The 27,166-nt window shown below is 38.5% G+C and overlaps 1 protein-coding gene across 3 annotated transcripts; it reads right to left on the minus strand.

The window, feature by feature from the left end:
* Nucleotides 1-131: 131 nt before the first annotated feature.
* On the minus strand, nt 132-26,898 carry LOC127647325 (serine/arginine repetitive matrix protein 2-like). Of its 3 annotated transcripts, none has more exons than XM_052131494.1 (14): nt 26,734-26,898; nt 15,514-15,763; nt 15,064-15,159; nt 14,777-14,962; nt 13,235-13,321; nt 13,087-13,146; nt 12,929-12,958; nt 12,733-12,846; nt 12,396-12,528; nt 6,622-8,714; nt 3,324-3,974; nt 3,131-3,232; nt 769-879; nt 132-679 (listed from the first exon to the last, which is right to left on the minus strand). In XM_052131494.1, exons 2-14 carry the CDS (start codon nt 15,759-15,761, stop codon nt 625-627), a joined length of 3,966 nt encoding a protein of 1,321 aa, XP_051987454.1. In that variant the 5' UTR covers nt 15,762-15,763; nt 26,734-26,898; the 3' UTR covers nt 132-624. The 3 variants fall into 3 exon arrangements, with proteins under 3 accessions (XP_051987454.1, XP_051987453.1, XP_051987456.1); XM_052131493.1 differs by having other exon boundaries at nt 133-679; nt 15,514-15,768; XM_052131496.1 differs by having other exon boundaries at nt 134-676; nt 15,514-15,768.
* Nucleotides 26,899-27,166: the final 268 nt, after the last annotated feature.

Here is a 27,166-nt window from a genome sequence, read left to right on the forward strand (position 1 = left end):
ACCATGGTAACCTTGTATTTTTACATGGATAGATAAATCTAGTTGAATATACAGTTCTCAGTGTGCCGTGCATTTCATGTCATTGCACTCCTTTATTAACAGCATGACAGAGTTCAGACAGGACAACTCTACTGCTGTTGAATTATTCATAATTCTTTATTCCACAAAGAAACAAAAAAGAACAGACACTGTCCACATACATAGGAACAGAACACCTCCATTCTGATCACAAAATAACAGACGTTCATCTACATTCAGAACAATGTAGCAGATAGAAGAGCACTGGACATATGCACATTTTTGTTTTGTGTATGTATACAAATAGGGTCCAGGATCTGTTGGCACAGAGCTATAGAGAATGTCAGTGTCTCAGCAAGCCTCATCGTGAAAATTAATAACACCATAATAAAAGAAAAAATAAATCCTCCCCTTTAGGATGAGTTCTTAAGAACCATGTTTTGTGAGACCTTTGTCTTCTACTAATGGTGAAGTGGTCACCATTGCAGCTAGTCACATTTTTCAGCCTCTCCTAATGCAGTCTCATCCATGTGATATTGAGATGATACAGTCCAGTCAGCATCAGATAAAAGAGTCCAGAAAATTAAAAAGTGAACAATTATGTACTTATTTCCTCCGTCGACTGTCTGGAGATCTGCTTCTTGACTTCCTGCTTGCACTGCTTGTAGGAAACAGAAACAGGATCAGTGTTGATAATGGTGGAGATTACAATGATCAGGGTTAATTAAATAAGATCAGTTTGTAATTTACCGTTGAGTGGGTGGAGAGTGTGCAAGTCTCCTTTGTCTCACTGGAGGCGAGTAACTGAGTGACCTGGAGTCTCTCAGCGAGTCTGCTGGCACTCTCTTGGGGCGCGGTGGACTGTGGAAATAAAAAAAAAAAGGTTGAGACCGTGGTAATATAGCGAGTGAAACAGGATATTCAATAGGTAAAAAAAGGCAGTGACTTAAATTTATACATTAGGAACATATTGGATTGTGAAAAGCGGGCATTCCATACCACAATGAAGCCAGACCCAATTGATTGTGGAGGACTACTGTCCTCTAGAAACATTGCCAGCGCCCACTTTTGAGGAAGCTTTTTGACGAGGATGAAATCAAATTTGCAATATGACAAAGTGTGATTATTAAACTGCAAAGGCTCTGATTTAAATAAATAGTTTGCATCTAGTGCTTAATGTATGTGCACAGCTCTGTTCTATGGAGTGTAAAAATACTCAAAGCACGCATGAGGCTCAAGATTCACTGCACATATACGCAATTCCAAATTTGCGTGGTCGCTCAAAGTTACTGTTGAAATAGAAGTCGTTACACCAGGTTTTTGAGGACAGAAGAGTGGTCATTGTAAACTCTTCTAAAAACAGAAACGTCTTCTGGCAAAATAAAAGCCATAGCCATGCCGCATGCAGGCAATACCACATAAATATGGTACCGATTTATAATATGGTCTAGTTTTATAATATGAATCATTATATTATACAAATATATACAGTACTACACAAAAGTTTTAGGCACTTGTGAAAAATGTTGCATACTGATGTTTTCAAAAATAATGCCACAGTTTATCAAAGTAAACAAAAAAGATAAATCAATATTTGGTGTGGCATCCTTTGCCTTCAAAACAGCACCAATACACCCAAGTACACCTGCACACGTTTTTTCTTAGTTGGCAGATAGGATGTTCCAAGCATCTTGGAGAACTTGCCACAGTTCTTCTATCAATTTCTATCAGTCTCAATTGCTCCTATTCATGTAATCCCATACTGACTCAATGATGTTGAGATCCGGGCTCTGTGGGGGCCTTACCATCTGTTGTAGGGCTTCATGTTTTTCATCTATTCAAATCAGTTTGCAAAGGGAACGTTGAAATCTGAAAGTGATATTTCCTACTGATATACTAAAAGTAGCCACAACATTAAAATCACCTGCCTAATATTGTGTAGGTCCCCTTTGTGCTGCCAAAACAGCGTCAACCTGCAGCTCAGAATAGCATTGTACAGAGCAGTTATCTGAGTTACTGTAGACTTTGTTCAAACCAGTCTGGCCATTCTCTGCTGACCTCTCTCATCAACAAGGTGCTTCAGTCCACAGAAATGCTGCTCACTGGATGTTTTTTGTGCCATTCTGTGTAAATTCTAGAGACTGTTGTGTGTGAAAATCACAGGAGATCAGCAGTTACAGAAATACTCAAACCAGTCTGTCTGGCACCAACAATCATCCATGAGATAATCTAATCAGCCAATCATGCGGCAGCAGTGCAGTGCATATAATCTTGCAGATATGGGTAAGGAGCTTCAGTTAATTTTCACATCAACCATCAGAATGAGGAAAAATGTGATCTCAGTGATTTGGACCATGGCATGAATGTTGGTGTCAGACGGGCTGGTTTGAGTATTTCTGTAACTGCTGATGTTCTGGGATTTTCACACACAACAGTCTCTAGAATTTACACAGAATGGTGCCATAACCAAAAAACATCCAGTGAGCGGCAGTTCTGTGGACGGAAGCGCCTTGTTAATGAGAGGGGTCAGCAGAGAATGGCCAGATTGGACAATGCTATTCTGAGCTATGACCATCACATGTCCCCTTCGCTAATGGCCTTGTGGAAGGGCACTTTGAGGAGGGGTTGAGCTGCTCACTTTTGTTTGTAACACACCTTCAAATGGCGTCACCTTCCCACAAAGCCCTTCAAGGGCGCAAAAACGCTGTTTGGAAGTCGCCCCCATCACAGTGGAATAAAATAATCAAAATAAATTGCAATGAAGATATTTTTCCCCAAATTGATCAGCACTACTTGAGAGCATCTCAACATATCTCAATGGTAATGCTTTTTAAGTCAATTGTTTGCCATAGCTGCTGTAATCCTTATTATATTAACAGGCATTAAATTACTGGATTAACTATTGGCAAGATTTTAAAAAGATAGCTTTACCTACAACAGTAGTCTTATTGCCTAAATAGAGTCTGAGGAATTTATGGTGTGATGAAAAATTACAAAGACAAGCGATGAAGAAATTAAATTAAGAATGAAATATATTTAATGTTGAATTTAATTCAGTAGGAAATTATATTTTTTTTAACAACATTTAAAAAAAGAAAGAAAACAATTCTACCTTTTCTTTTCTTCTGGCTCACTTTCAGATGACGACGATGATGGAGCAGCTCTGCTTTTCGTAGTCTTACCAGAATCTCTATTTTTACCCACTTTATCACCCCTAAAAATAAAAAAAAGACAAGGGATATTTTAAAAAGAGTTTCATATGTATATATATATTATGATCATGCCCTCCCTCGACTAGCACTGACCCTTTTCCTTTCTCTGCTTCGGAGTAAGAGCTGTCTGAAGATGATGATGAAGAGGACGACGATGATGAAGATGAAGATGAAGAACTTGAGCTGCTTCTCCTGCTCTTCTGCTGTTGCCCTGAGCTCTCCTTATCTGGTTTGCCATTCACTGCAGTCTTTCCTCTTATAGACAACTCATTTATTTGCATTGATGAAGGAGACTGGCCTCTTAGCCGGTCACCTGGTGGATCCCTGCTTTGTGATTGGTTGGTGGTTGGTGATCTAGAACGCGCAGGATGTTCAAGTGAATGAGAGCGAAGATCTGACTGATTGGAAAGGAGACGAGGAGTCTGCTGAGGAGGGGAAGTATTTTTCCTTTCTGATTGCTTAGTTCTGTCTTTATCTGCATTTGTAGATTTCACAACCTTCGTCTCTCTTTGAGGAGAGGGTGAGGATGACGAGGAGGAATGGGACGAAGAGGACGAGGATAAAGAGCGGTGTGGAGGAGAGGGATCTTTAGGAGGTGCCCTTGTTCTTTGTTCTCGCTCTCTTACTTTGACCTGTTCACGCTGCCTTTCTCGCTCTCTATTTCTCCTCCTCTCCTGCTCCCTTTCTCTTGATAGAGATCGGCTACTTCTGCGCCGACGTACTGGCGAGGGTGTACGACGAAACCTGAATAGAGACAGATGTGATAAAATATGGAACTTTTACATAAAAGCCACAGAAAACAGTCCAGTGTATGGCTATTTTTGCAAACAATTACTGGAATGTTGATAAGTTTTTGAATACAGTCACTAAACTTCGAACTGCAAATTACAATATTACATTTTTTAATTAGTAGCCACTTGTTTCCTGAAAGTGAGCATCACTATGCCCTACTCACTCTGGAGGGCAGAACACTTGAAGTTAGTCCTTTGAAGGGTACAGGGCATTATGGTCTCATATTTGGCACACCTTATATGAAGCCATCCTTTAATGAGTGTGTTCACATGCACACCAATATGCTGTTGACTACCAAAAATCAGCTAATAAAAAAATAATTAAAAAAACAAACGCAATAAGAGATTGGAAATCACCAGATTATTCTCTGCTTTTGAGGTCAAACCGTAAAAAGCATGCGCACATTGAAAAGTCTCAATGACGGTCCACATGGGGACCAAATTTTCTCAAACACGCAGATGGTCCTCATCTGTGCGCGTCATTGGATCGTGCGTCTGCCGCTGACTGTACTAAAAGAATATCACAAAGCAGTCGTAGAACACCAAAAAAAAAAAAGAAAGGCTAGGCACTCTACTGTGTGCAAGGCGACCCAGAACATGGAAAAACAAAAATATTATGCGAACCATAAGCCGGTAAGAACATTAATAAAAGTGTTTACATGCAACAAGAAAGAATCTATTCATTCTACTCACCTGCATACCTAAAGAACGTACTTCAAATGCAGCTCATATTCTGACAGTACGTGATTTCGGATGCAACAACAATCTACAACTGACAAAACCTTTTCCTGGTTAATAAATATTGCATTTCTAAAAACAAACAATGGATTCAACCAATAAATATATGGTCATTGCTGTTCCTCAGATTGCAGCAAGAAATACTTTTTAAAGTTTAGTTGGTGAGGCTAGGGTTGCAACGGTATGAGATTTTAACAGTATGATAACATCTCAGAAAATATCACGGTTTCACGGTACTACACAATTACTATTATCAGTGAAAACTGAAGGGTTATTTCATTTATTTTTGAGCAAAAACTATTATAATTGAAATTTGAAACCATTTATTTTATTGATGTGTAAAAAAAAAAAGTCTCCATTGAAAATAAAATAAATAGAAAAAATAAGAAAGCTAACAGAATTATAATAAATCGAATTATAAACATGATAAAAAATAGCATGTAACTATAACATGTTATAAGCATGTTAGTTTATATGTTAAATTAACAACTAAATGAAAAATAACATCAGCTGTGTGAGCTTTTGAAGTAATGTCCTATTATTATTAACAGTTTAGATATACTGTAGGTGCGCGACTGTCCCTTTAACTCAGTGGTTCTCAACTGGTTTTGCTTCAGGACAGATTTTACATTGGGCATCAAGTGGCGACCTGCCATAGATTAAACATAACCTGTATTTAATGTATCTTGGGTTGCATTTCCTTTTATGTTCATGGTTTTCCAATACAAGGACATGCATCAAGTGACATTATTTTTGTTGTTGATGTCAACGTTTGACTTTCAGCACACAACTGAATAACACCGACTACATGACTATGGTAAATTAATACTGCAAGAGTTAGATTAACAGAGGAACGAAGGGACTTCAACATTTCTAAATTGCACAAACAATAAATACATATACATATTTGTTTCTGGCTTGCTTTTGCTCGCATGTCAATGATTACTCCTACATGTGTCAATGATGCAGAGATCTACATTTATATTCAATTTAATCACCGAGAAGGTTTACCTGCAAAATTAGTAGCACCAAACATCACAAGCAACCTCAAGAATGGACACAGAGTAGCCGTATAACACTTTTCCTTGAGCAGAATTTTGCACTACAGATCCCTAAGTTTGTTCAAAGGGGAAAGCGAGAGATAGAAATAGCGCACTTGCGTGCATGGTTGCCAGATTGCACAAAATAAGTATTACATTAGACGAAATATTTCCAATTTGCGCAAGTATAAATCTCAAACTGGGGGTGTTGCATCTCTTATCTGGCAACCATGAGCATGGTAAGCGCTTGTGGAGACGCGTTATGTCCCAATGCAAGTTAACTGAAATATCCAATGAAAAATAAAAACGCTTTTACGATAAATGAGCCGCGGGCCACATTAAACCATATGGAGAGCCCGATCCACCCTGCGGGCTGTAAATTGCCCATGTCTGCTTTAGCGGTTTACGAGATTATCATTAAATCTGCCTCGGCCGCCAAAATATCTTCAATAGGGAGAACCATGGCATTGCTCTTTCCCTGCTGTCCGTGACCCAGTCCGAATAAACCAGTTGAGAAACACTGCTTTAACTCACACACACACATACTCATGTCAGAACCCCTCGCCTCTCTCTGACATTTTCTCCGCTGCATTTGTGTGTGTGACGCAAGTTGACAAGTCTGATAGGCAGACAAGAAGGAGATGTGCAAGCGCATGTGAGATTCTTCGTACGGTTGCATTTTTTTCTCAATACCGTAGATAAGCAAATGTACATGGTATGATAACCGTCAATTTTCAAACCGGGGTATACCGTGAAACCGGTATACCACTGCAACCCTAGGTAAGGCAAGGTTGAAACGATGAACTGTGATCATTTTCTAACCTATAGAGAGGACTTTGTCTACGAGGACTCCTGGATCTGCTGTTCCTTGTTCTCCTTTCCCTGGAACGCTCTCCCTCTCCTGGCCTTGCTCTAAGTCTGTCCCTCTCTCTTTCTCGGAGTCGTTCCCGGCTGCGATCCCGTCGGTAAGGGGATGAGTTGCGTGGTGGTGAGGGTCTCCTCACCCCTCGTCTCGGACTGGGGGAGCGTGATCGTTGCGGATCCTGGTACTGTCGTGGTGGAGTGCGTTTTGGTGATGGTCGTAATGCTGTCTGCTTGACCTGTGAGCCTTCATCCCTTCCTTTTCCCCTCAGAGACAAAGGTAACGCATCCTTTTTTCGGTTACTGTGTTGATCCCTTCCTCTTCCAGGCGAACGGCCTGAGGATTCTCGTTCCAGCTCTGAAGAGGTGTATCGCTCTCTATCTCTGGGCCTCTCTGGATCTCTACTTTGAGATTTTTTCTCTTCTAAAGGCATGTGCCTGCCCCCTCCCAGGGTTGCTCTCTCTGTGTCTCTCTGAGGGGGAGAAGGAGGAGGGCTAGAAATTTCAGTGGGAGTGTACCTCTCTTTCCCCTGATTCCTGTCTTTCTCAGGATGACTGTTCCTTTGAGTTCCTGTTGAGGGTGATGAGGAGTGGACAGACCTCCTGTCTCTCTCCATATCCTTTGTTCTCCTATCTATGTCTTCGTCTTTTCTCTGGGCCTCAGGAGGTGAGCTCTGTCTTTGGGCCTTTCTACCCTCAACATTTTCTCCATCCCTTCCTCTGTTCTCTTTCTCTCTGCGAGCAATAGCCTGAGCAATGACAGCATGAGGAACCAATTTACCAGGGCAGCTGTTCTGTTTTGAACTCTTCTGTTTCTTTTCATCATCAGAGGATGATGATGAGGAAGATGATGAAGAAGATGATGAGCTGTCACTGTCACTCTCGCTGCTGCTACTACTACTACTACTGCTGCTGCTGCTGCTACTACAACAACTACTACTACTACTGCTACTAGCAGTTTTGGACTTGTCTTTCTCCCCCAGCTTTTCATTTTCCATTTTTTTCTCATTTCGTTCCTTGTCCCTGGCCTGAGAACTACTATCTTGAGTTATTTCCTGCCTCTTGTCCTCTATTCTCTTGTCTTTCCTTTCCTGCATGTCCCACTCTGTCTCACTTCCTCTGGCACCTTGTCTGTCTTCCGGCTGACTGCTAGAAGAGGACGGCCAGTCTGACCTGGGCATCTCCTCTCTCCTGGTGTCACCATGACGGTTTCTATCAATTTCTCTCTCACTCTCTCTGCCTTTTCTTTTCTCCTGTTGTCTCTTAGCCACTTCTTTCATCTCTTGCTCTCTCCTCTCCCTTTCTCGCTGTTCTTCTCTTTCCTTCTCCATTTCCTGATCTCTTACTTTTTGTCTTCCATTAGCGTAAGGTGAATACTTGGCAGGAGAGATGGAGTCACAAGATCGATTTCTCTCTCTTTCCTTTCCTTTATCACTCCCCCATCCTCGACCATCATTTCTACTAGATGGGATGATGTCTCTATCACTATTCCTCTGCCTGTCTCTCACTCTGTCTCCAAGTCTCTCCTTTTCTCTGTCTGAAGCAGCTCTTGGGGAAGTTGCTCTCTCTTTCTCTCCACTGTGTCCTCTTCTTGTTCGGTCTAGACGTGGAGAGGGTGAAGGGGATGTGGAGGAGTCATGTCTTTTCAGACCTTTGTCCTTTTTGCCATCATCCCCTTGGTTCTTGTCTATGCTCTGCTGTGTCTTATCTTTCAGATGCTTAGTTGACGGAGATGGAGAAGAAGAGTGACGTCTCATCCTTTGAGATGGTTTCTCTCTCTCCTCACTCCGTTGTCGCCTGTCACTCTGCTGCTTCCGTGGTGGAGATGGAGATGAGGTACTATGTCTACTTGATTGAGGGAGTTTCTCTCTCTTTTTGTCTCTCTCTCCCTTTTCATGCCAGTGTCGTCTCTCCGTCTGCTGCTGTCGTAGAGGAGATGGTGATGAGGAGTCATGTCGTCTTCTCTGAGATTTTTCTTGTACTTGTTCCCTCTCACATTCTCTGTCTTTGCTGGTTCTGTTTTGCTCAGGGGATCTTGAGCGTCTTGGTGACCTCTAAGAGCGGGAGATACAAAGAATACATTAATGCAATCGTTATGTATATGCATTGCAATGTATTGTATAGATAATGTAATGTAGATGTACACTGCCTGGCCAAAAAAAGTGTTGCATACTCTAATATTTAGTAGGACCGCCTTTAGCTTTGTTTAGGCGCACATTTGTTGTGGCATTGTTTTGACAGCCTTATGCAACGACACAACATTTATTTCCATCCAGAGTTGCATTAATTATTGGCCGAGATCTTGTATTGAAGACGGGAGGGTCGAACCACTTTGTAAAGTCTTCTCCAGCACATCCCAAAGACTTTCAATGGGGTTAAGGTCAGGACTCTGTTATGACCAATTAATGTGTGAAAAATTATTTCTCATGCTCCCTGAACCACTCTACAAATTTGAAAGAAACAATTTGAGCCTGATGAAACTTGGCATTGTTGTCCTGTATTATACCTGTACCATCAGGGAAGAAAAAACCTATTGATGGGATAACCTGGTCATTCAGTACATTAAGGTAGTCAGCTGACTTAATTTTATTGCCACATGACATTGCAGAGCCTAGACCTGTCCTATTTAAGCAATCCCAGATCATAACACTACCTTAAATCCAAACTATTTTTTTGGGGCCAGGCAGTGCAAGCTGGGCAGTCTGTTGATTATATCCTTTTTATTTTGTTGAGCCACTTAAATCCATTGTAGACATATGTAGGTTTGTTTACAGTTGCCAAACAATGTCACAATAGAGTAACCGGTGTGCATATATTAGCTGTGTAACAATGGTTTCAAATGTGCCTCAGCCAATCACACATACAGTTGAAGTCATTAAAACAAATTTTTTTAACCACTCCACCGATTTCATAGTCATTTAGGACATCTACTTTGTGCATGACAAGCAATTTTTTCAACAATTGTTTACAGTAGGGCTGCAGGATTTGGACAAAAAGTCATATTGCGATTATTTTGAAAAATATTATGATGGTAATGTTTTCCACATGTTCAACTGCAAAAAGGCTGCTGGGGTTTTCACACTTGAGCCCTCTTAAAAAGAACCAAACAGAGGTTTGTTCAACCACAAACAAATAAATATATAAACAGTGAAACAAAGTCTTCTTCCCATCCAAATGTTAACCATCCACCGTGTACCTGTTTTTGTCCATTTTGTGACAGGATCTCAGCCCACTAATCATCAACATTAGTTTTGAAACACAGTCAACTTGAACATTAGGATGCTCCGATCAGGATTTTAAAATCTGACACGATCTTCAATTTTCATCTCATCAATCGATGCTTATCATTTAACTTTTTATCAGCAGATGTCAAAACTGGTTATATGTAAGCTTTCTGCTCAATGTCACTGTTAACTAAATTTCCCTGTTTCCCTCTGGATACCTGTCCACAGCCATAGCTGTTGCCTAGTTTTTGCTGTCAAAAATAATGTTGGTTGATTGAATAATTCAGTATAAAAAAATTAAAGATTAAAATCTTAAATGTAACTCTTTATTCTAGGCCTTAAAAACTAGTAGGCTTATGCAAACTATTATTTACTGTATATAAGATAGTCCTAAAGAATGAGGCTTAATGTTAAACTGAAAACTCATTGGTGTAATTAAATTTAAAGTGAAAATGTTGCTTAGTTTGTCACCATTTAATTAAATTATTTTTATTTATTATACTTAATTTAGCAATGCATTATATTATAGTAACAAAATATTTGATACAGATTTATTATATGTATGTTCCTTCCTTTTCATTTAGTTGGATGTTGGAAATACAAGTTCACTTGTTTCCACGGGGAGTGTAATAAGTGCGACACACTCTATCGCGAGGTAAACAAATGACAGGAGAATGAAGAGGTGTTTCTGGACTCTACAGGTGTTACTGTTAATGCGGTTTACTCCGCAATCATTTAATAAAGATGTTTGAATTATACCCCATCTTGTATTCTGCGACATTATTATGATACCTGTGCCTTGCGGAGACTGAGATGCTATACCGCGGATAATAATGATAATAATAAACGCTTCACGCAGGGCGCGCCAGTTCAGTGTAAATAAAATGTTTAGCGCACGTAAGCAAACAGAACCGAACTCAGAGCACTTCTGTTACTCTAAGCATGAGAGGGAGTTGTGGAGCACAGAGCAGCTCTGAAAACACTAACAATTTAGTTTATTTAATATAGACTGGACTGAGCAGTGCAAATAAACTTTGAAGGGAGCAGACTAATTATAATATATATATATATATATATATATATATATATATATAAATAAATAACTAAATAAATAAATCGCAGCCTTTGCAATTTAATAATCGCAAAAGGTCATATCGCGGTTTCGATTTCATTTCGATTAATTGTGCAGCCCTAGTTTACAGACAGATTATTTCACATTTAACGGACTATATCACAATTCCAGTGAGTCAGAACTTTACATACACCAAGTTAACTGTGCCTTTAAACTTCCAGAAAATTATGTAAAGCCTTTAGGCAATTAGCCAATTAGCATAATATAGGCTACTTGGAGTCAATCGGAGGTGTACCTGTGGATGTATTTTAAAGCCAATCTTCAAACTCATTGCCTCTTTGCTTGACATCATGAGAAAATCAAAAGAAATCAGCAAAGACCTCAGAAAAAAAATGTGTGGACCTCAACAAGTCTGGTTCATCCTTGGGAGCAATTTCCAAATGCCTGAAGGTACCATGTTCATCTGAAAAAACAAAAGTATAAACAACATGGGACCATGCTACTGCTCAGGAAGGAGATGCATTCAGTCTCCTAGAGATGTGTAGTTTGGAGCAAAATGGGCAAATCAATCCCAGAACAACAGCAAAGGACCTTGTGAAGGTGCTGGAGAAAACTTGGTAGACAAGTATCTATATCCACAGTAAAAAAAGTCATATATTGACATAACCTGAACAGCTGCTCAGCAAGGAAGAAGCCACTGCTCCAAAACTGCCATTAAAAAGCCAGACAACAGTTTGCAAGTACACATGGGGACAAAGGTCTCTGGTGTGATGAAACAAAAACTGAACTGTTGGGCCATAATGAACATTGTTATGTTTGGAGGAAAAAGGGTGAGGCTTGCAAGCCGAAGAATACCATCCCAACTGTGAAGCATACGGGCAGCATCATGTTGTGGGGGTGCTTTGCTGCAAGAGGGACTGGAGCACTTCACAAAACAGACTCAAGTTACACCAGTTCTGTCTGGAGGAATTGGACAAAATTCCAGCAACACATTGTGAGAAGCTTGTGGAAGGCTACCCAAAAAGTTTTACCCCAAGTTAAATATTTTAAAGGCAATGCTACGAAATATTATCAAAGTGTACGTAAACTTCTGACCCACTGGGAATGTGATGAAAGCAATACAAGCTAAATAAATAATTCTCTCTTCTATTATTCTGACAATTCACACTCTTAAAATAAAGTAGTGATCCTAACTGAGCTAAGACAGGTAATGTTTTCTACAGTTAAATGAGTTTAAATGTATTTAGCTAAGGTGTATGTAAACTTCTGATTCAACAGTATAATGTAAAGCAGTTTTAAATTTTTGAATTCTGGGTTAAATTTCCAGTCTACATAACTATACTGTGATAAAAATGACTCATAACATAATCCAAGATTTTTAGTGCATACATTTTAGTTAATGCAAAAGATGCATAACTGCCTCCAAACAAGCACCTTACCTTTCCGATTTCCACCCTCTTTGGGCTTTCCTCACTGTGGAAATGCCACCTCCTGTCAGGAGATCTTCCTTTCCTCACCTCCTCTGTGCGCAAGTCGGATTTATTTTGTTGTTTTTCTCTCAGAGGGGATTGGCTGAAAAAGAAAAGAATGCATATTTATTTACAAAACTTTAATCTTCACAAATTATAGCCACTTTTGAAAAACTATATCATCCCAAAAGTGGAAAAAGTAATTCTTACGAACATATTTCCAATTTCCATATCTTTACTAGGGTGAGTTTTTTATTATTATTATTATTCATTCAAGCATGTCAATGACTGGCCTGCTTGCTAATACCTGAGTGCTGGGCTGGAGGATGTACTCTGCCACTTGCGGGTCTTACTGGGAGGAGGAGTAACATTTTCACTCCTTTCCCTCTTTCTTCTGGATGTTTCTTTGTCTGATGAACTGCTATAGGACATAAATTATAATATTTAAATAACAAAATGCAAACATATTTTTAATGTACAGTAAAACGAAGGGGAAAACTTACCTCTCAGTGTCACTCTTCACTGAATCCTCCCTAAATAAAATGTAAAACATTTTTTTAGTTGTTCAAAAATTTATTTAGAATGACAGTTTATAGTGGTCAAATCAACTTTAAATTCTTATGTATTAACAGCAGCAGTTTGCTTATTAAGAAAATGAAACCTTTTCTTTTTCTTGTTTCTGTTCTTCTCTCGTTTAGGGGAGGGTGAGGGGCTCTCAGAGCTATGTGGTGGGAGGAAAATTTTATTCATTCATATTGTTTGCTTAAAATCCATGGTAAAAAAAACAAAACATCTTTTTTTCAGTTTACCTCTCTCTGCTTTTGTTTTTCTTTCTTTTCTTCTTCTGGCTCTTTTTTTGATCAAGAGAGGAATCAGAGATTTCAGACTCAATCATCCTGAAAAGCAATTATGAGAAATAGACAGAACAGACAGTCAGTGCTTCGCACCAGAGAGATAAAGTACAACACAGAAAAGGATATAACAAAAATACATAATTTTACTGGTCTAAGATTAGGATCCCAGAGTAAGTTTTAATTTGGGGTAATAAATGACTGTGTTATCAAAGCCAGACAGCATTAACCACAGCGTAGAGCAATCAATGAGGAATCCATTAAATAAGGAGCGGTTTTACTGTACCAAAAGTATAGCATGGGTCAAAGTTTTACAAAAAGTATTACAAATTACTCACTTTATGCAAATCAATACAAAAATAATGTTTTTGTTTTTACCAGGCACAAGAATCACTCTGACAAATTTTACAATAAACATACAGCTTATAAATTCACATTTATCTGAGCAACTTTGCAAAATTGGTGAGGACACATAACTTTTTCCATTGGGTATACCCCAATAATAATTAAAAAAAACGTATTCTCTTAAAATATTATTGTAAGCTCTCACATTTAAGAGGTAGGCATATCATAAACAATAAATATTTAATATACATACCCTCACAAACTTGATCATTTTAGAAAAGCACTTGATTTGAATGAATGTGCTGGTGGTGGAGAGCCTTCAGTTCACTGTGTAAAGCACTTTGAGTGTAGGGTTAGAATAACGCTATATAAATATAATTTATTAATTCAATGTCTTTGTTTGTTAAAGGAGGATTATTTGCCTCTGAAGGTCTGATGGCATGTAAATGTGTTTTGGGCTCCTGACATCGTAATAATTCCTTACATTTATATAGCACTTTTCTAGGCACTCAAAGCACTTTATATAGTAGCAGGGGACTCTCCTCAACCACCACCAGTGTGCAGTTTCCACATGGATAATGCAACAGCAGCCATAACGCACCAGAATGCACACCACACACTAGATATTGGTGGAGAGGAGAGTGTAGTTACGTAGCCAATTCAGGAATTGGGATTATTAGGAGGCCATGATTGACAAGGGTCAAAGGGGGGAATTTGGCCAGGACACTGGGGTTACACCCCTACTCATTACGAGAAGTGCACTGAGATTTATAATGACCACAGAGAGTCAGGATCTTGGTTTAATTTCTCATCCGAAGGATGGTGCCTTTTTACAATATAGTGTCCACGTCACTATACTGGGGCGTTAGGACCCACACAGACTGCAGGTTGAGTGCCCCATGCTAGCCTCACAAACACCTCTTCCAGTAGCAAACTTACGTTTCCCCCAGGAGGTCTCCCATGCAGGTATTGGCCAAGCTCAACCCTGCTTAGCTTTAGTGGGCATAAGACAGGATGTAAGAATAAGCCATTTCTGCAACTTGGTTTCAAATAAATGGTCTTTTTGGACTGGGGTTGTTTTCATAGTACAATGAACTCTTTATCTCCTTTAAAGATCAAGGAAAATTTGATCAGTCATGACAGGAGTCTACTCACTGGTACTTCTGCTGCTGCTGCTTTTCTTTTTCCAGTCTCTCCTGCTCCCTCTTCTCTTTCTCTCGCTCCTTGCGTTCAGGATGAAAGGACGAGCCATCAACATAGTCAGAGCTGATACCGAACGCTTCTCTCAGACGGTCATTCTTTTGCTGGTTAGCAGCTGCCAGAGCATGAGTTTCGGTCACACTGTTTGGATAGATGGAGGGAATTAAACTTGAGCATGACACAAAAAATCTAAAGTATCTGGTTGAACTTGAGATTTTTGACTTGAATAATGATATACTCACGCTGGCCTCTCTGTTGGAGGTGGTGGCGGTTCTTGTTTCTCTTGCAGCATCATACGAAAGGTGTTGACCTTCTCTTCAATCTCCTCTGCTGAGTACCTGCCACACAGGAGTAACTAGTCACTATTAAGATCCCTTCAGTGCTTAAGTATAATTATTAATTAATCTAACTTATATGTTGACATTTCCTTAACATTAATCACTTATGTTTGTAGATTTTCTCACTTGTAAGTTGCTTTGGATGTAAATTAAAGTAAAAATCTTGGCACACAGAAGAATCCTTAGAGAATGATATAATAATATTCAGGCATACTGCAAAATGTACATCTTGTGCATTTAAATGTTTTTGTGCTCAGTAACATAATACTACTAATTTCTAGGCTACGTGCTGTGCATGCAGTCTATTATCACTCTCTGATCTGCAGTGAATATTTCCTATAATTTCTGTGTTACCCCTGCTCCTCCATCATGTCTTGCAGCTCAGCACATTTGACCTCCAGCTGCCTCTTCCTCTGGTGCTCCAGAATATCAGCATTAGGCTGTCTGTTCAGCTGGCTCTCCAGCCTCTCTCGGTCCTTCTCATCCCTCTCTCCACCACGCTCATCTCTGTTCTTCTTAACACGAACGCTGGACAGGTTTCGTTGAACGTAGCCATTAGTGCCACTGCCTCGTGGTGTGGTCAGCCCGATACCATTATACATATCTGCTCTGAGAGGGTAGAAGGAATAGGTGAACTCATCCGCAAGCACTTGACTCACAACAGCAAAGCACTAACTCTGAAAATAAACTTTACTATTCTTTTACAGTTTTTCCACAGTTTCTCATTTTCAGCTCTCTCCTAGGTTTTACTTTTCTGAGCAATTGTTTGGAAATTTGTATTAAAACACTTCTTGTGTTCAGAGTGGTATCAGTGGGGTTTCTATACACTTATTTATGTGCATTTTGGGATATCGTATAAAAACTGCTGGATCGAAACAGTACGATGCCGATAAATCTCAAATGCGCATCAAATACATATACACTCGCTTGAATACACAAACTAATAGAAACTAATTTACCAAATAAACGGCTATTTACTTTATTAGGAAAACAAGACACATATAAAAAAAAATAATGTGACTGAACTAAAAACTTGACTAACCAGCCTTAAATGTTGCTATGGTCATCCTGAAATAACGTTGTCTAGAAAATATCACCTGCATAGAGTTTGCAAGTCGAAAACAAACTTGAACTGTGCCGAAGAGCATGGAAAACATGTTTATTGTTAAAATGTTACATGTTCAATATGTTTACATGTTAAAAATGCACAATAAACTTATTTATCAACACAACCTTTTACAATATAGACTTTTATGACTCAAGTCACTCAACATTAATTACTGTACTAAACTACTTGCTCATTGACTTAAAAAGATGTCAAGATGCAAGTTAACAGCAGTAACAGGCACGAAAAAGTTTCTTCATGGAAACGAACACAGCTGACTCACCCAGTGAAAAGTCACAGGCTGCTTAAACCGAAGAATTCTGCCTTCGGAGGCTAAATAAGGTAGGATGAAAATGAGGCACTTTTCAAACTGTTCCGAGACCATTTTCCTTAAGAGTTTTTGGATGCAACCAGTTTGCATAAAACAGCCCTAACAAAAGTGTAGCTCTGGTCCTGGCGTCCTACACCGACGTTGATTTTGCTGTTGCTACTGAGTCACGCATGCAAACATCATCTACCTCCATCCAAGTCAGGGGTGTCCAAAGTCCGGCCCAAGGATGGATTTCAAATGGCCAGCAGCTCGTCTAGTAAAATAAATGATGTGCGGCCTGCCTCACAATTAAAAAAAACATGCAAACACATGATGCCAGCACTTGATTTAAGGCCAAGTGTAGCGGTAAACAGTGAGAGTGACCTTTAAGTCTTCTTATCAGGATGCCACATCAAAGAAACGAAAAATAGATCACGAGGGCCGTCAGTTTAGCAGTCATAATAATTGCTTTTGTCTCATTTGCCAAGATACAATCTCCGTTTTAAAAGAATGTGTAGATGCATTACGAGACAAAGCATACATGCTTCTATTAGATGTTCTCCGCCAGCAAACGAGAGGATAAAGTTAAACAACTAGATGTGTCCCTAGTTTCCCAACAATGATTATTCATCAGGAAAAAAGAGGCAAATGAAAACATTACCTGAACAAGCTATGAGGGGGCAATCCTAATTGCTAAACATGGAAAGTCTTTCTCTGAGGGCAAGTTTTTTCAAGAATGTGTAATGAAGATTGCTGAAAACATCTGCCCAGATAAGCAAGAGTTTGCAAATGTTTGCCTTGCTCACAACACTATTGCATGGAGAATTGAAGGAATATCATCTGATATCAAAAGACAAGTGACTGAACGAGGCTGTCATTTTGATAATTTATATGTGGCCTGTGATGAGAGATCTGATATTTCAGACACTGCCCAGCTGCTAATTTTTTTTAGAGGAATTGATGAGGACATTAACATCACAGAACTACTACTGGACCTAAAAAGTGTCAAGGGCCAGACACTAGGTTTTGATTTAGTATAGTGTGTCTCTGAAGCTATTGATAACATCAAATTACCGTGGGAAAAATTATGCGGAATTGCTACCAATGTTGTGCCTGTAGTGACTGGGGAAAGAAGTGGATTAGCATCATTGCTCTGCAACAAAGTCAATGAGCATGGGGGCAATGCCGTTAAACTCAATTGCATAATTCACCAACAAGTGTTGTTCACTAAATGTCAGCAATTCGATCACATTGTGTCAACGGTGGTGAAAGCCATTTACTTTATACGAGCCAAAGCCCTGCACCACCGACCCAATGTAATTTAACACAATGTTAGGTGGCTCAGTTGGGGGGATTGCACTGCAGCATTGTTTCTCTCTTAGGAAGGAGATAGGTCAGTTTTTGGAAGAAAAGAGTCATACAATGAAAGAACAGTTAGATCCTAAGTGGCTGGCAGATATGGCATTTTTAATTGACATAACAAAACATCTGAATGCATTAAATGTCAACCTTCAAGGAAAAGATGCATAGGCTGTAGGTGCACATCAAGGCTTTTGCGACTAAACTTCCACTGTTCAAAAGACACCTGACATAAAGTGACCCCAACACCTCAAATTTCCATGCACTGCAAAAGGTATGGAATGTTTCCCACTGGAAACGTGCGGGCATGTGAGAAAGTATGCGAAAGTGATCGAATACCTCTCTGCTGAATTTAACTGGCTTTTTAAGGATTTTGCTATCATTGAGCAAAATATACATCTTTTATCGTCTTCTTTCTCCATGGATACCAGTGATGCTCCCCATGAACTGCAACTGGAGCTCATAGACATGCAGTGCGATAATGAGTTGCACAGCCGACACAGCAGCTCTCGCTAATCAAATTTTATCGACAACTGGATAAAGAGAAATTCACCAAACTTCTAGCACATGCCAAGATGATGTTGAGCCTCTTTGGGTCCACATACCTGTGAGAACAGACTTGAACAAAAACATATGACCAGAATAACCAATGCCCATTTGCGTGATGTTTTGCGGGTTGCGACCACGGCTGCCAAACCAGACCTCGCAAATATGCTGCAATGTAGATCACAGTACCACCAGTCTCATTGAGTTTAGTCTAGTCTGAGTTTACAGGTGTCTATTACAATGTTTAAAACTGTATATAAAAAAAAAAAGCCTGTTGAGTTTACTGTTTATACTGTATATACTTTTTGCATATTTCACAAATGTACAGGATGCTGGAAACTTGAGTTTTGGTCCTACACTTAATTTGACTGTGACCTAAAAATAAATTAAGAATACTGAACTGAAGAGTTACCTATTATTATAATGTGCATGATTATGATTTGTACTGTTATTATGCTTAATATTTTTTTCTCTCAAATACATATATTTAAAAAAATCTGGCCCCCTTTAAAAAGGTTTGGACACCCCTGATATAAGTGGTTTACAGATAATGGTTTTCTGGTGGTCTGTTTAGAATCAATTACCATTAAATATGATAAAATATTTATTAAAAATCAAACAATTAAGTGAGAATTCACCATGAATGAATTGTGCCTGGTAAAAGTGCCTGCTCTTTGCACGCTCTGTCAATGTGGTTTTAGTGGCCGATTCACTTAAGTAATTATGCAGATCAGACAACAACTCAAATGTGCCCAATAATACGCAGCTGAATGCAAATGGAACCCACAATTCCGATCTTGTGGGCCTCATTCTAAGTGCTACAGCGGAGGATGCATCAAACTATTGTTATCTGACACTTTGGCGGGACTTAACATCACAGACCACTGTGATCCCGACACCTGAATCATCTATCTCTTTAACATGATTAAAGTGTGCTTGACTAAACTATGCATCTAGAAATATGCCAGATTATAATGCTCTTCTCTATCATTTGATCATTATTGATGAATTACTGCTGATATGATCGATACAAATTTAGCCTACACAAATATTTCTTTAAATAAAATGTACTTTACTGCATGCTTTCATCTGGCCGTTAGAGCAATTAAAATTGTGCTAGGTAATTTTTGTAAACAAAGCACACATTTTAATAAGCCGTTTTTGAGGAAAGGAATGACAATTATTTCATTTAAAAACTCAGACGCTGCGAAATTTCAGCACTAATTGTGCCTGCTTAAATAGATTGCGGGTGGTTTGTGACCAAGACGCAGGTTTTTGCACTGCAATAACATGTGCTAAAGTGGCACTACTGTTTAGTGAATTCACCCCAAAGTGTTTTGTAATTACTAAGCAGGAAATAAGATTTAGCCTATATACGTGTTTATTGGAGATTCAGAAATTGCTTTGTGAATTTTTACAGTAATAAAATATGTAATTATATCAAAATGTGTTTTGATATGGGTTTACTGAAAATGTGATTCTTTTTCTCTCCCGTTTGGTTTAGTTGATATACTTGTAAAACAATACACATTACAAACAAGTCAAAGAAGTTGAAAGGAAATTTAAGTTTTGTTTTGAATTAACTAGGCTGCTACAATGAACACCTCTGAGGAAGAACTTGTGTAACACTTTAATACGATCTGCCAAAGTTAACGGAAAGTTTGAAATGAGAGTATTTTTTAAAGCAGATAATGTGATTAATGGTGCGTTCACGTCATGTCGGAATTACCGCTTGTAAAAAAAATTAACATTTTTGTAGAAATTGTAATCTTGGAATTCTATGAAAGCTCCGACTTGACAGTGGTTGAACATGATAGCGTCCACAACAGTTTAAGGTAATGAACACACATTTCTGTTTGATATGCCATCTTATTATGCCATCGTTACACTCAAAAAATAAACTAACCTACTTTAATTATGACACACATTTCCACACAATTTAATAGATTTTCTGAAATGAATCTGGACTAATGGTTTGTTTGTTTACGCTACGCCAGCTTCTATGTCCATTTCCATGGCGAGAAATGCGTAAGCAATTCTATAAGAGGTTTTTTAAATACATTTTTTCTAAAATTGCATTCAATTTTGTTAAACATTTCTTCCAAAGTGCTGACTAAATACAAATTATTTATTATCTCATGGGGTTAAGAGCAGTACAGTCTAATAAAACCTGTTTCAGGGATAATGGATTCTGGCAGAAGGTACATGTTGGTGAATCTTCTCCTAATATTAAAAACTTGTGTCAACCTGTAGTGACCAATACAACAGCGGGTGCAAACAATCTGGTCCCAGCGATTTGAAAGCAGAGAGGAACTTCTGTCAACAATAGGGCTGATTTCATGGAGTTTGTTCATGATGAATTGATCCTATTCAGTTTGCCATTTGTTTTTAATATATTAATTATGGGTTTTAGGTCAGTGGGAGGTATTGGACACTTTTGGAAATCTGCTGATAAAGCCTCTTTTGAAGTGGTGTCTGCTTCCTCATTTCCTGGATTCCAGTGTCCAGGTACACAACAGAAGCAGATACTGAAATTTTGGGCCTCCAAATCCAGCAATTTGCATATAATATCAAACTATTGTTATCTGACACTTTGGCGTAAAACAAGCATTGGGTGATAATTTTTTAAAGATGACATTGCTGGAAGACAAATTTTGAATCTGAAATGATCAGAATGTTTCTCTGTTGCCTAGTCTTTATGAAGTTCAGTGCTAAGACGATAGTGTTTGCCTCTGCTGTAAAAATTGAGCTGTGAATGGGGATGGAAATTCCTTTTTTTATGGTTGATCGCAAATGCAGATGATAAATGATCCTCAGATTTGTATCAATCTCTATATATTGGGATATGTGATGGAAATATTTCTCTAATGAAAAGGAGTTGTTGTTGAAATACATTTGGGTGGGTTTCAATTTTTTTTTTTTTTTGTTAAGTCTAAGATTATTTAGTTTTTTTAAAGATCCAGGGGGGAATTTTACTGAAGTGTGTCTGTTCCAGTATGCTCAGATCTACTTTGATCTGTAGTCCAAAAGGTCAGATATGTCTTGTTTTTTGTTCATATAGGTTTGAGAAAACAGGATGGTAGGCTGGGTTTTTTTTGTTGGTCTTCAGCTTTGTTGTACACTGTAGGGCTAGTTTGAGGCGTCTGTTCTCCAGAGAAAGTTAATTTAAATTGCCGATGTCCTAAAAGGCCCCTAAAGCCAGATGTATGCCTCGATGATGTACTGTGTCCAAGAGTCGGATATATGATTTCCTGGCTGATCCATACACTATACTTCCATAATCCAGGCATGATCGAATTAATGCTCTGTAGAGATTTAAAAGAACTGAACTTTCTGCACCCCATTTTGTTTTAGCTAAAACTTTTAAAATGTTCAAGGCATTTATCTTTTAAAATCTTTATGTGAGGGATAAAATTCAGTTTACTGTCATGAGTTACTGCAAGGAATTTGGTTTCCTTAACAACTCTGATGTGTTCACCATCCATGAATATCTCTGGTTCAAGATGGAGAGAGCATAGCTGGCAAAATGCATACAAACAGTTTTAGTCTTTGAAAACTTAAACCCATTTGATACTGACCAGGACTGCATTCTGTTAATTGTCAGCTGGATATTTTGTTCAATGTTATTCATGGATTTGCTTCTGTAGCAAATACCAATGTCATCAACATAAAGACTAAAATGGATACCTGACCCGATGGCTTTTGCAATGCTGTTGATTTTGATACTAAAAAGGGTAACTGATCAAATGCTTGCTTGTGGTACTCCTAGCTCTTGTTTAGGAGAGTCAGATAGGGAATTACCTACTCTGACTTTAAAATGTCTGTTTGATTAGAAAAAGTGTCTCTGGGCTAATGGAATAGAGGAAATTTAATCTTGATCCAATGAGATTGCATAATTTGTATTCAATTTATTCTGTGCATTTTTACTGCAAGCTATTTACTCGTTGATCCAGCTAACTTTAACTGCTTCAGTGATATATAGATATTAATTATTGCTTTTGAGTTAACTGAACAACTTAAATTTGTAAATAAAAGAAAAGTTGGTTTGAAGTAAATTAAAGGCAATACTTTGCCACCCATTTTACATATGGAAAACTCAGCAAAAGAAAATAAAAAAATATACATGTATAAAAATAAAATAATGCCAAAATTAAACACTTAAAAAATAAATACATAAATATAAAAAATAAGAAACTGACTAAATGTATTATGATCCAAGTAATATACACTGATCAGCCACAACATTAAAACCACCTGCCTAATATTTTGTAGGTCCCCCTTGTGCTGCCAAAACAGTACCAACCCACATCTCAGAATATCATTCGGAGATGCTATTCTTCTCACCACAATTATACAGAAAGGTTATCGGAGTTACCGTAGACTTTGTCAGTTCAAACCAGTCTGGCCATTATCTGTTGATCTCTCTCATTAACAAGGTGCTTCCGTCAGAACTGCCGCTCACTGGATTTTTTATGTTTTTGGCACCATTCAGAGTAAATTCTAGAGACTGTTGTGTGTGAAAATCCCAGGAGATCTGCAGTTACAGAAATACTCAAACCAGTCCGTTTGGCACCAAAAATCCTCCATGCGATAATCTAATCAGCCAATTGTGTGGCAGCAGTGCAGTGCATATGATCATGCATATACAGGTCAGGAGCAGGTTAATGTTCACATAAAAAAATCAGAATGGGGAAAAATGTGATCTCAGTGATTTGGACAGTAGCATGGTTGTTGGTGCTGGACGGGCTGGTTTGAGTATTTCTGAAAACAAAAAACATCCAGTGGCAGTTCTGTGGATGAAACCCCTTGTTGATGAGAGGGATCAACAGAGAATGGCCAGACTGGTTTGAACTGACAAAGTCTATGGTAACTCATAACCGCTCGATACCATTGTGGGGAGAAGAATATCATCACAGAATGCTGTTCTGAGCTGCAAGTTGGCACAGTTTTGGCAGTACAAAGAGGACCAACACAATATTAGACTGGTGGTTTTAAGGTTGTGGCAGATTAGTGTATAATTACACAGTTTCTGAGCAGTCCCCAGTAGGCCATAAATATTTGGTCACTTTTGCAATGTTCTTTAGGGCGTGAACCTTTGGTGAATGTCTGTGTCAATCCAGGTTGAAAAACACTTTCTCGATTATCTCAAATGTAGATTTGACTTCTTTTGCACAGCTAAGGTTCAAGTCATAAATGAGTCCAAACAACATTGCCGCTGCAACAGCTGTACTCCTCAAACAGTTGAGAACTACAACCCCTTTGATCACGACACCAAAGTCCACAAGCTTATCCATTGGTTCCTCATCTTCACGTCGAACAACATAGATCACCATTACCATCCGTGCTTCATGTGTAAATTTTTTCCTGTATTTAATTCCTCTTACCAGATATGCTGCTTACCATGTGACTAATTCAAAAACGCCAATATTAAATTACAAATAAAATATAACATGTCAAAAATCTGCTTAAAGATGATTTGTAATGGTTTTAACAAGACTTAAACTTTGTCACTATAAAGACAAGAGTGGTAAAAGATTTTTGACTTACCAATTCCAGAGTATTTAATCTGCTCTCTTGCTGTCTTTGGCACAAATTGGAAAGGTCCATCAGAGTATGCGCAAAAGATGTGATCGATTGAAACCATAATGTTTTTGTTGTTTCAACACACCTTAATTGTGTTCTTTTAACTGTTAATTTAGTTATGACTGATTTAAAATAACTGTTCATCTGATAAATTAATTTATTAAAATTTTTCAAAATACTTAATTTCTTTTCATCAAACAATAGCCATGTTTCAGTTTTTTTGAGTGTACCTGAAAGTTTCCTCTGTTCTTTAACATTTTGCAACAAAATTTTAGGGTGAATTAATGTGTAGTGATATATATTTTGCTGTTATCAACAACAAAGCCTTTTTGGTGTTATGAGAGTTGCCATACAAAAGGATAACTTTCGAGTTCCAAGGATGTGAAAGGCTCAGAGTAGAACCTCCTAGTTGCTATCTCATAACAGTCTTGAAACAGTAATTAAATCATGACATGAACGTGGCATAAGTGATTATTTTGCTACCCCTTTGTTGCATTTCATATCACAGTAAATACTAAAATAACTAAAAACAGTATTAGCATAATCACAGATTCAGAGACACATTGATGCAGACAAGGGTAAATGGAATTTGCTTATTCAATCGGATAGCAATCGGATCAGTAAAAACGCATGAAGTGACCAAGTGTATATACCCCAAAGATTATTCAATAAATTCTGCTCATGTTTAGTACCAGCACTTCTGTCTCCTGTCTTCTCCAATATGGAACTTTTCAGAGACTGTGACATCCCATTCCCGCTTTATTTAGAAGCCTTTGTCACACATTATACATTTGAACATATACAGTGAAATTATTTTTTTCCCCCACATATCCCAGCTAAACTGGGTTCAGAGCGCAGGGTCAGCCTTGATACGGTGCCCCTGGCGCAGATAGGGTCAAGGGCCTTGCTCAAGGGCTCAACAGTGGCGGTGCTTGAACCCTTAACCTTCTGGTCAGTAACATAGAGCCTTAACCGCTGAGCCACCACTGCCCTGAATTTGATTATTAATTCATGAATCACCCTGGAATTAGTTTTAAAACTGAGTTACCACAGAGGTTTCTAATTCATCTGCTGATAGAGTGACCGTAAATTTGCCATCTTCTCTCTTCTGACTCTTCAGCACTCTCGTTTTTTTCTTCATTTGGAACGTTTTTGAAACACTAGTGCCATTTTGCTTTTGATGCAGCAAATGAGAGAGCAAAATGTATTTTTTGGCGTAGTCTCTATTCACTGCTATTACAGTTCCCCCTGCAATCATTTACTTCTGTGCTACAGGACACCTGAAGTATGAAAAGGGTCCTTTCCCCTGCTGCCTCTTGGGCTAACATAGCACACAACCTGTTGATGTTGACTGGTTTCTGATAAGAACGGTGATATTTGGATATCTTCTGACAAAGAGATATAATAGGATACTGGATCAAACAAACATTTCCATGACTTTTCCAGGCCTGGAAAACACAATTATAAAATTCCCTGACATTTACAGGTTTTTCCAAGGCCATGAGAAACTTGCATGTTACTTTCTCCTTAGCATGACTTGCTTATGTTTGCATTTCACATGAATCACTTACAGTTTTGCTTTGGATTAAAGCATCTGCTAAATTAATAAATGCAAGTAACTCAGTTTCATCTGCATTTGTAATATGAAAACTACTACACAAACATGTTTGCGGTCCCTCCTTGAAAAGCTATTTTTTGCTTCTTTTTTTTTTTAAGTGTGTATGGATACCATTTGTGTGCCTAAAATAAAAAAGCATTATGGTTTTGTTCCTTTATAAAATAAATAACAATAACTGGGGTATAAAACACAACCACACAGCTAAATCTTGTGAATATTTTGAGAAGGAATACACATAAAACTGCAGTAGCAGTCATTTTAGTTTCTATCTCTCTGTTACTGCACTCAACTGTCACAACTCAACAAAAAAACATTTAACAGAACAGCCATAAGACCAGGAACAGAATATTCTTGATATCGTTTACTGTGCTGCTGAGAGTCGGTAATCTCATTAGTTCAGGAAAGGACAGTTTTAGCACTGCCATGGAAGAAGAAAAGGAAAAGCCCTTGCTTTTCTCTCTTGCCCAAGAGACTACTTGTATCTTGAGACTAAAGCAACATAAATGATAAAGACACGTCGCCTTTTTTATTCACCGTTAACGTGGAGCTACTTAATGAACCACATTTAGAGCCACTTTAAAGGAACTGTTGTTATGCGAATGTGTCAACAGGAGTCATATTAATGTTTAAATCAGATGTTTGCTTAAATACTCGTACGCACACTATGGATCACACCATGTTATTATGGGCTTTGGCTCTTATTTCTATGCTGCCCAAAAATACTATCTAGATAGTCATCTCAATGGGTCTTGAGGAATAGCCACTACATCTGGCCCACATGATCCGAGCACTGAGAAATATAAAACCATCAACAGCCCGAGGCCTTCGCTACTGCTAATGCTACCTCCACACCATTGTACGTTATTTTAACGTCAATGTAATGTACAATAAACACACCGATCGAGAGTGCAGCTAGAAACTTGTCCACTTAAAGATATTTAGAATATAGAAGTGCGCTTATTTCAGCTTGGATGCTAACAAGTACGGGATTATCCCACAGTCCAACATGCTAACTCGTCTTTCAGTAACAGTTTGTAACGTGTGCTTACGTACCTCTGTGATCCCCGTTCAGGGAGAGAACACAAAGAAAACCGTCACAGGCCGAAGACCAAGGAACTGTGGCAAACCAGGAGAGGAATCACGTCGGATATATCAAGCAATTTTTCTAAAATAAAACGAGATGCGCAACGTTGGCTTGAATGAGCAGGTATCGCTCATTTGGACGTCATCGTCACGAACACGCACGCGATAGTATTCGGGAATTGACTATGCACTACATTTCCCACAATTCCATTGAACTCAGTTCACCCAAATGTACGACTGATACATTTGATGTTTCAAATGTTTTATTTGATGTTTTAATTGATTCAACTCATTCTAGTGTAATACACACTCACACACACACACACACACACACACACACACACACACACACACACACACAGTATATAAATTTTTTTTTAAATGAATTTATTGAATATATCAA

This window comes from Xyrauchen texanus, chromosome 8 (genome assembly GCF_025860055.1).
Source record: "Xyrauchen texanus isolate HMW12.3.18 chromosome 8, RBS_HiC_50CHRs, whole genome shotgun sequence".
NCBI lineage: Eukaryota > Metazoa > Chordata > Actinopteri > Cypriniformes > Catostomidae > Xyrauchen > Xyrauchen texanus.

Excerpts from the sequence above, each read along its gene's own strand:
- LOC127647325 (XM_052131494.1), bottom strand. The coding sequence starts at position 15,761 with ATGTATAATGGTATCGGGCTGACCACACCACGAGGCAGTGGCACTAAT. Across the intron at positions 12,847-12,928 it reads GTGAAGAGTGACACTGAGAG|CAGTTCATCAGACAAAGAAA; the intron begins GTAAGTTTTCCC and ends TATGTCCTATAG. Across the intron at positions 3,233-3,323 it reads GAAGCAGAGAAAGGAAAAGG|GGGTGATAAAGTGGGTAAAA; the intron begins GTCAGTGCTAGT and ends TTTTATTTTTAG.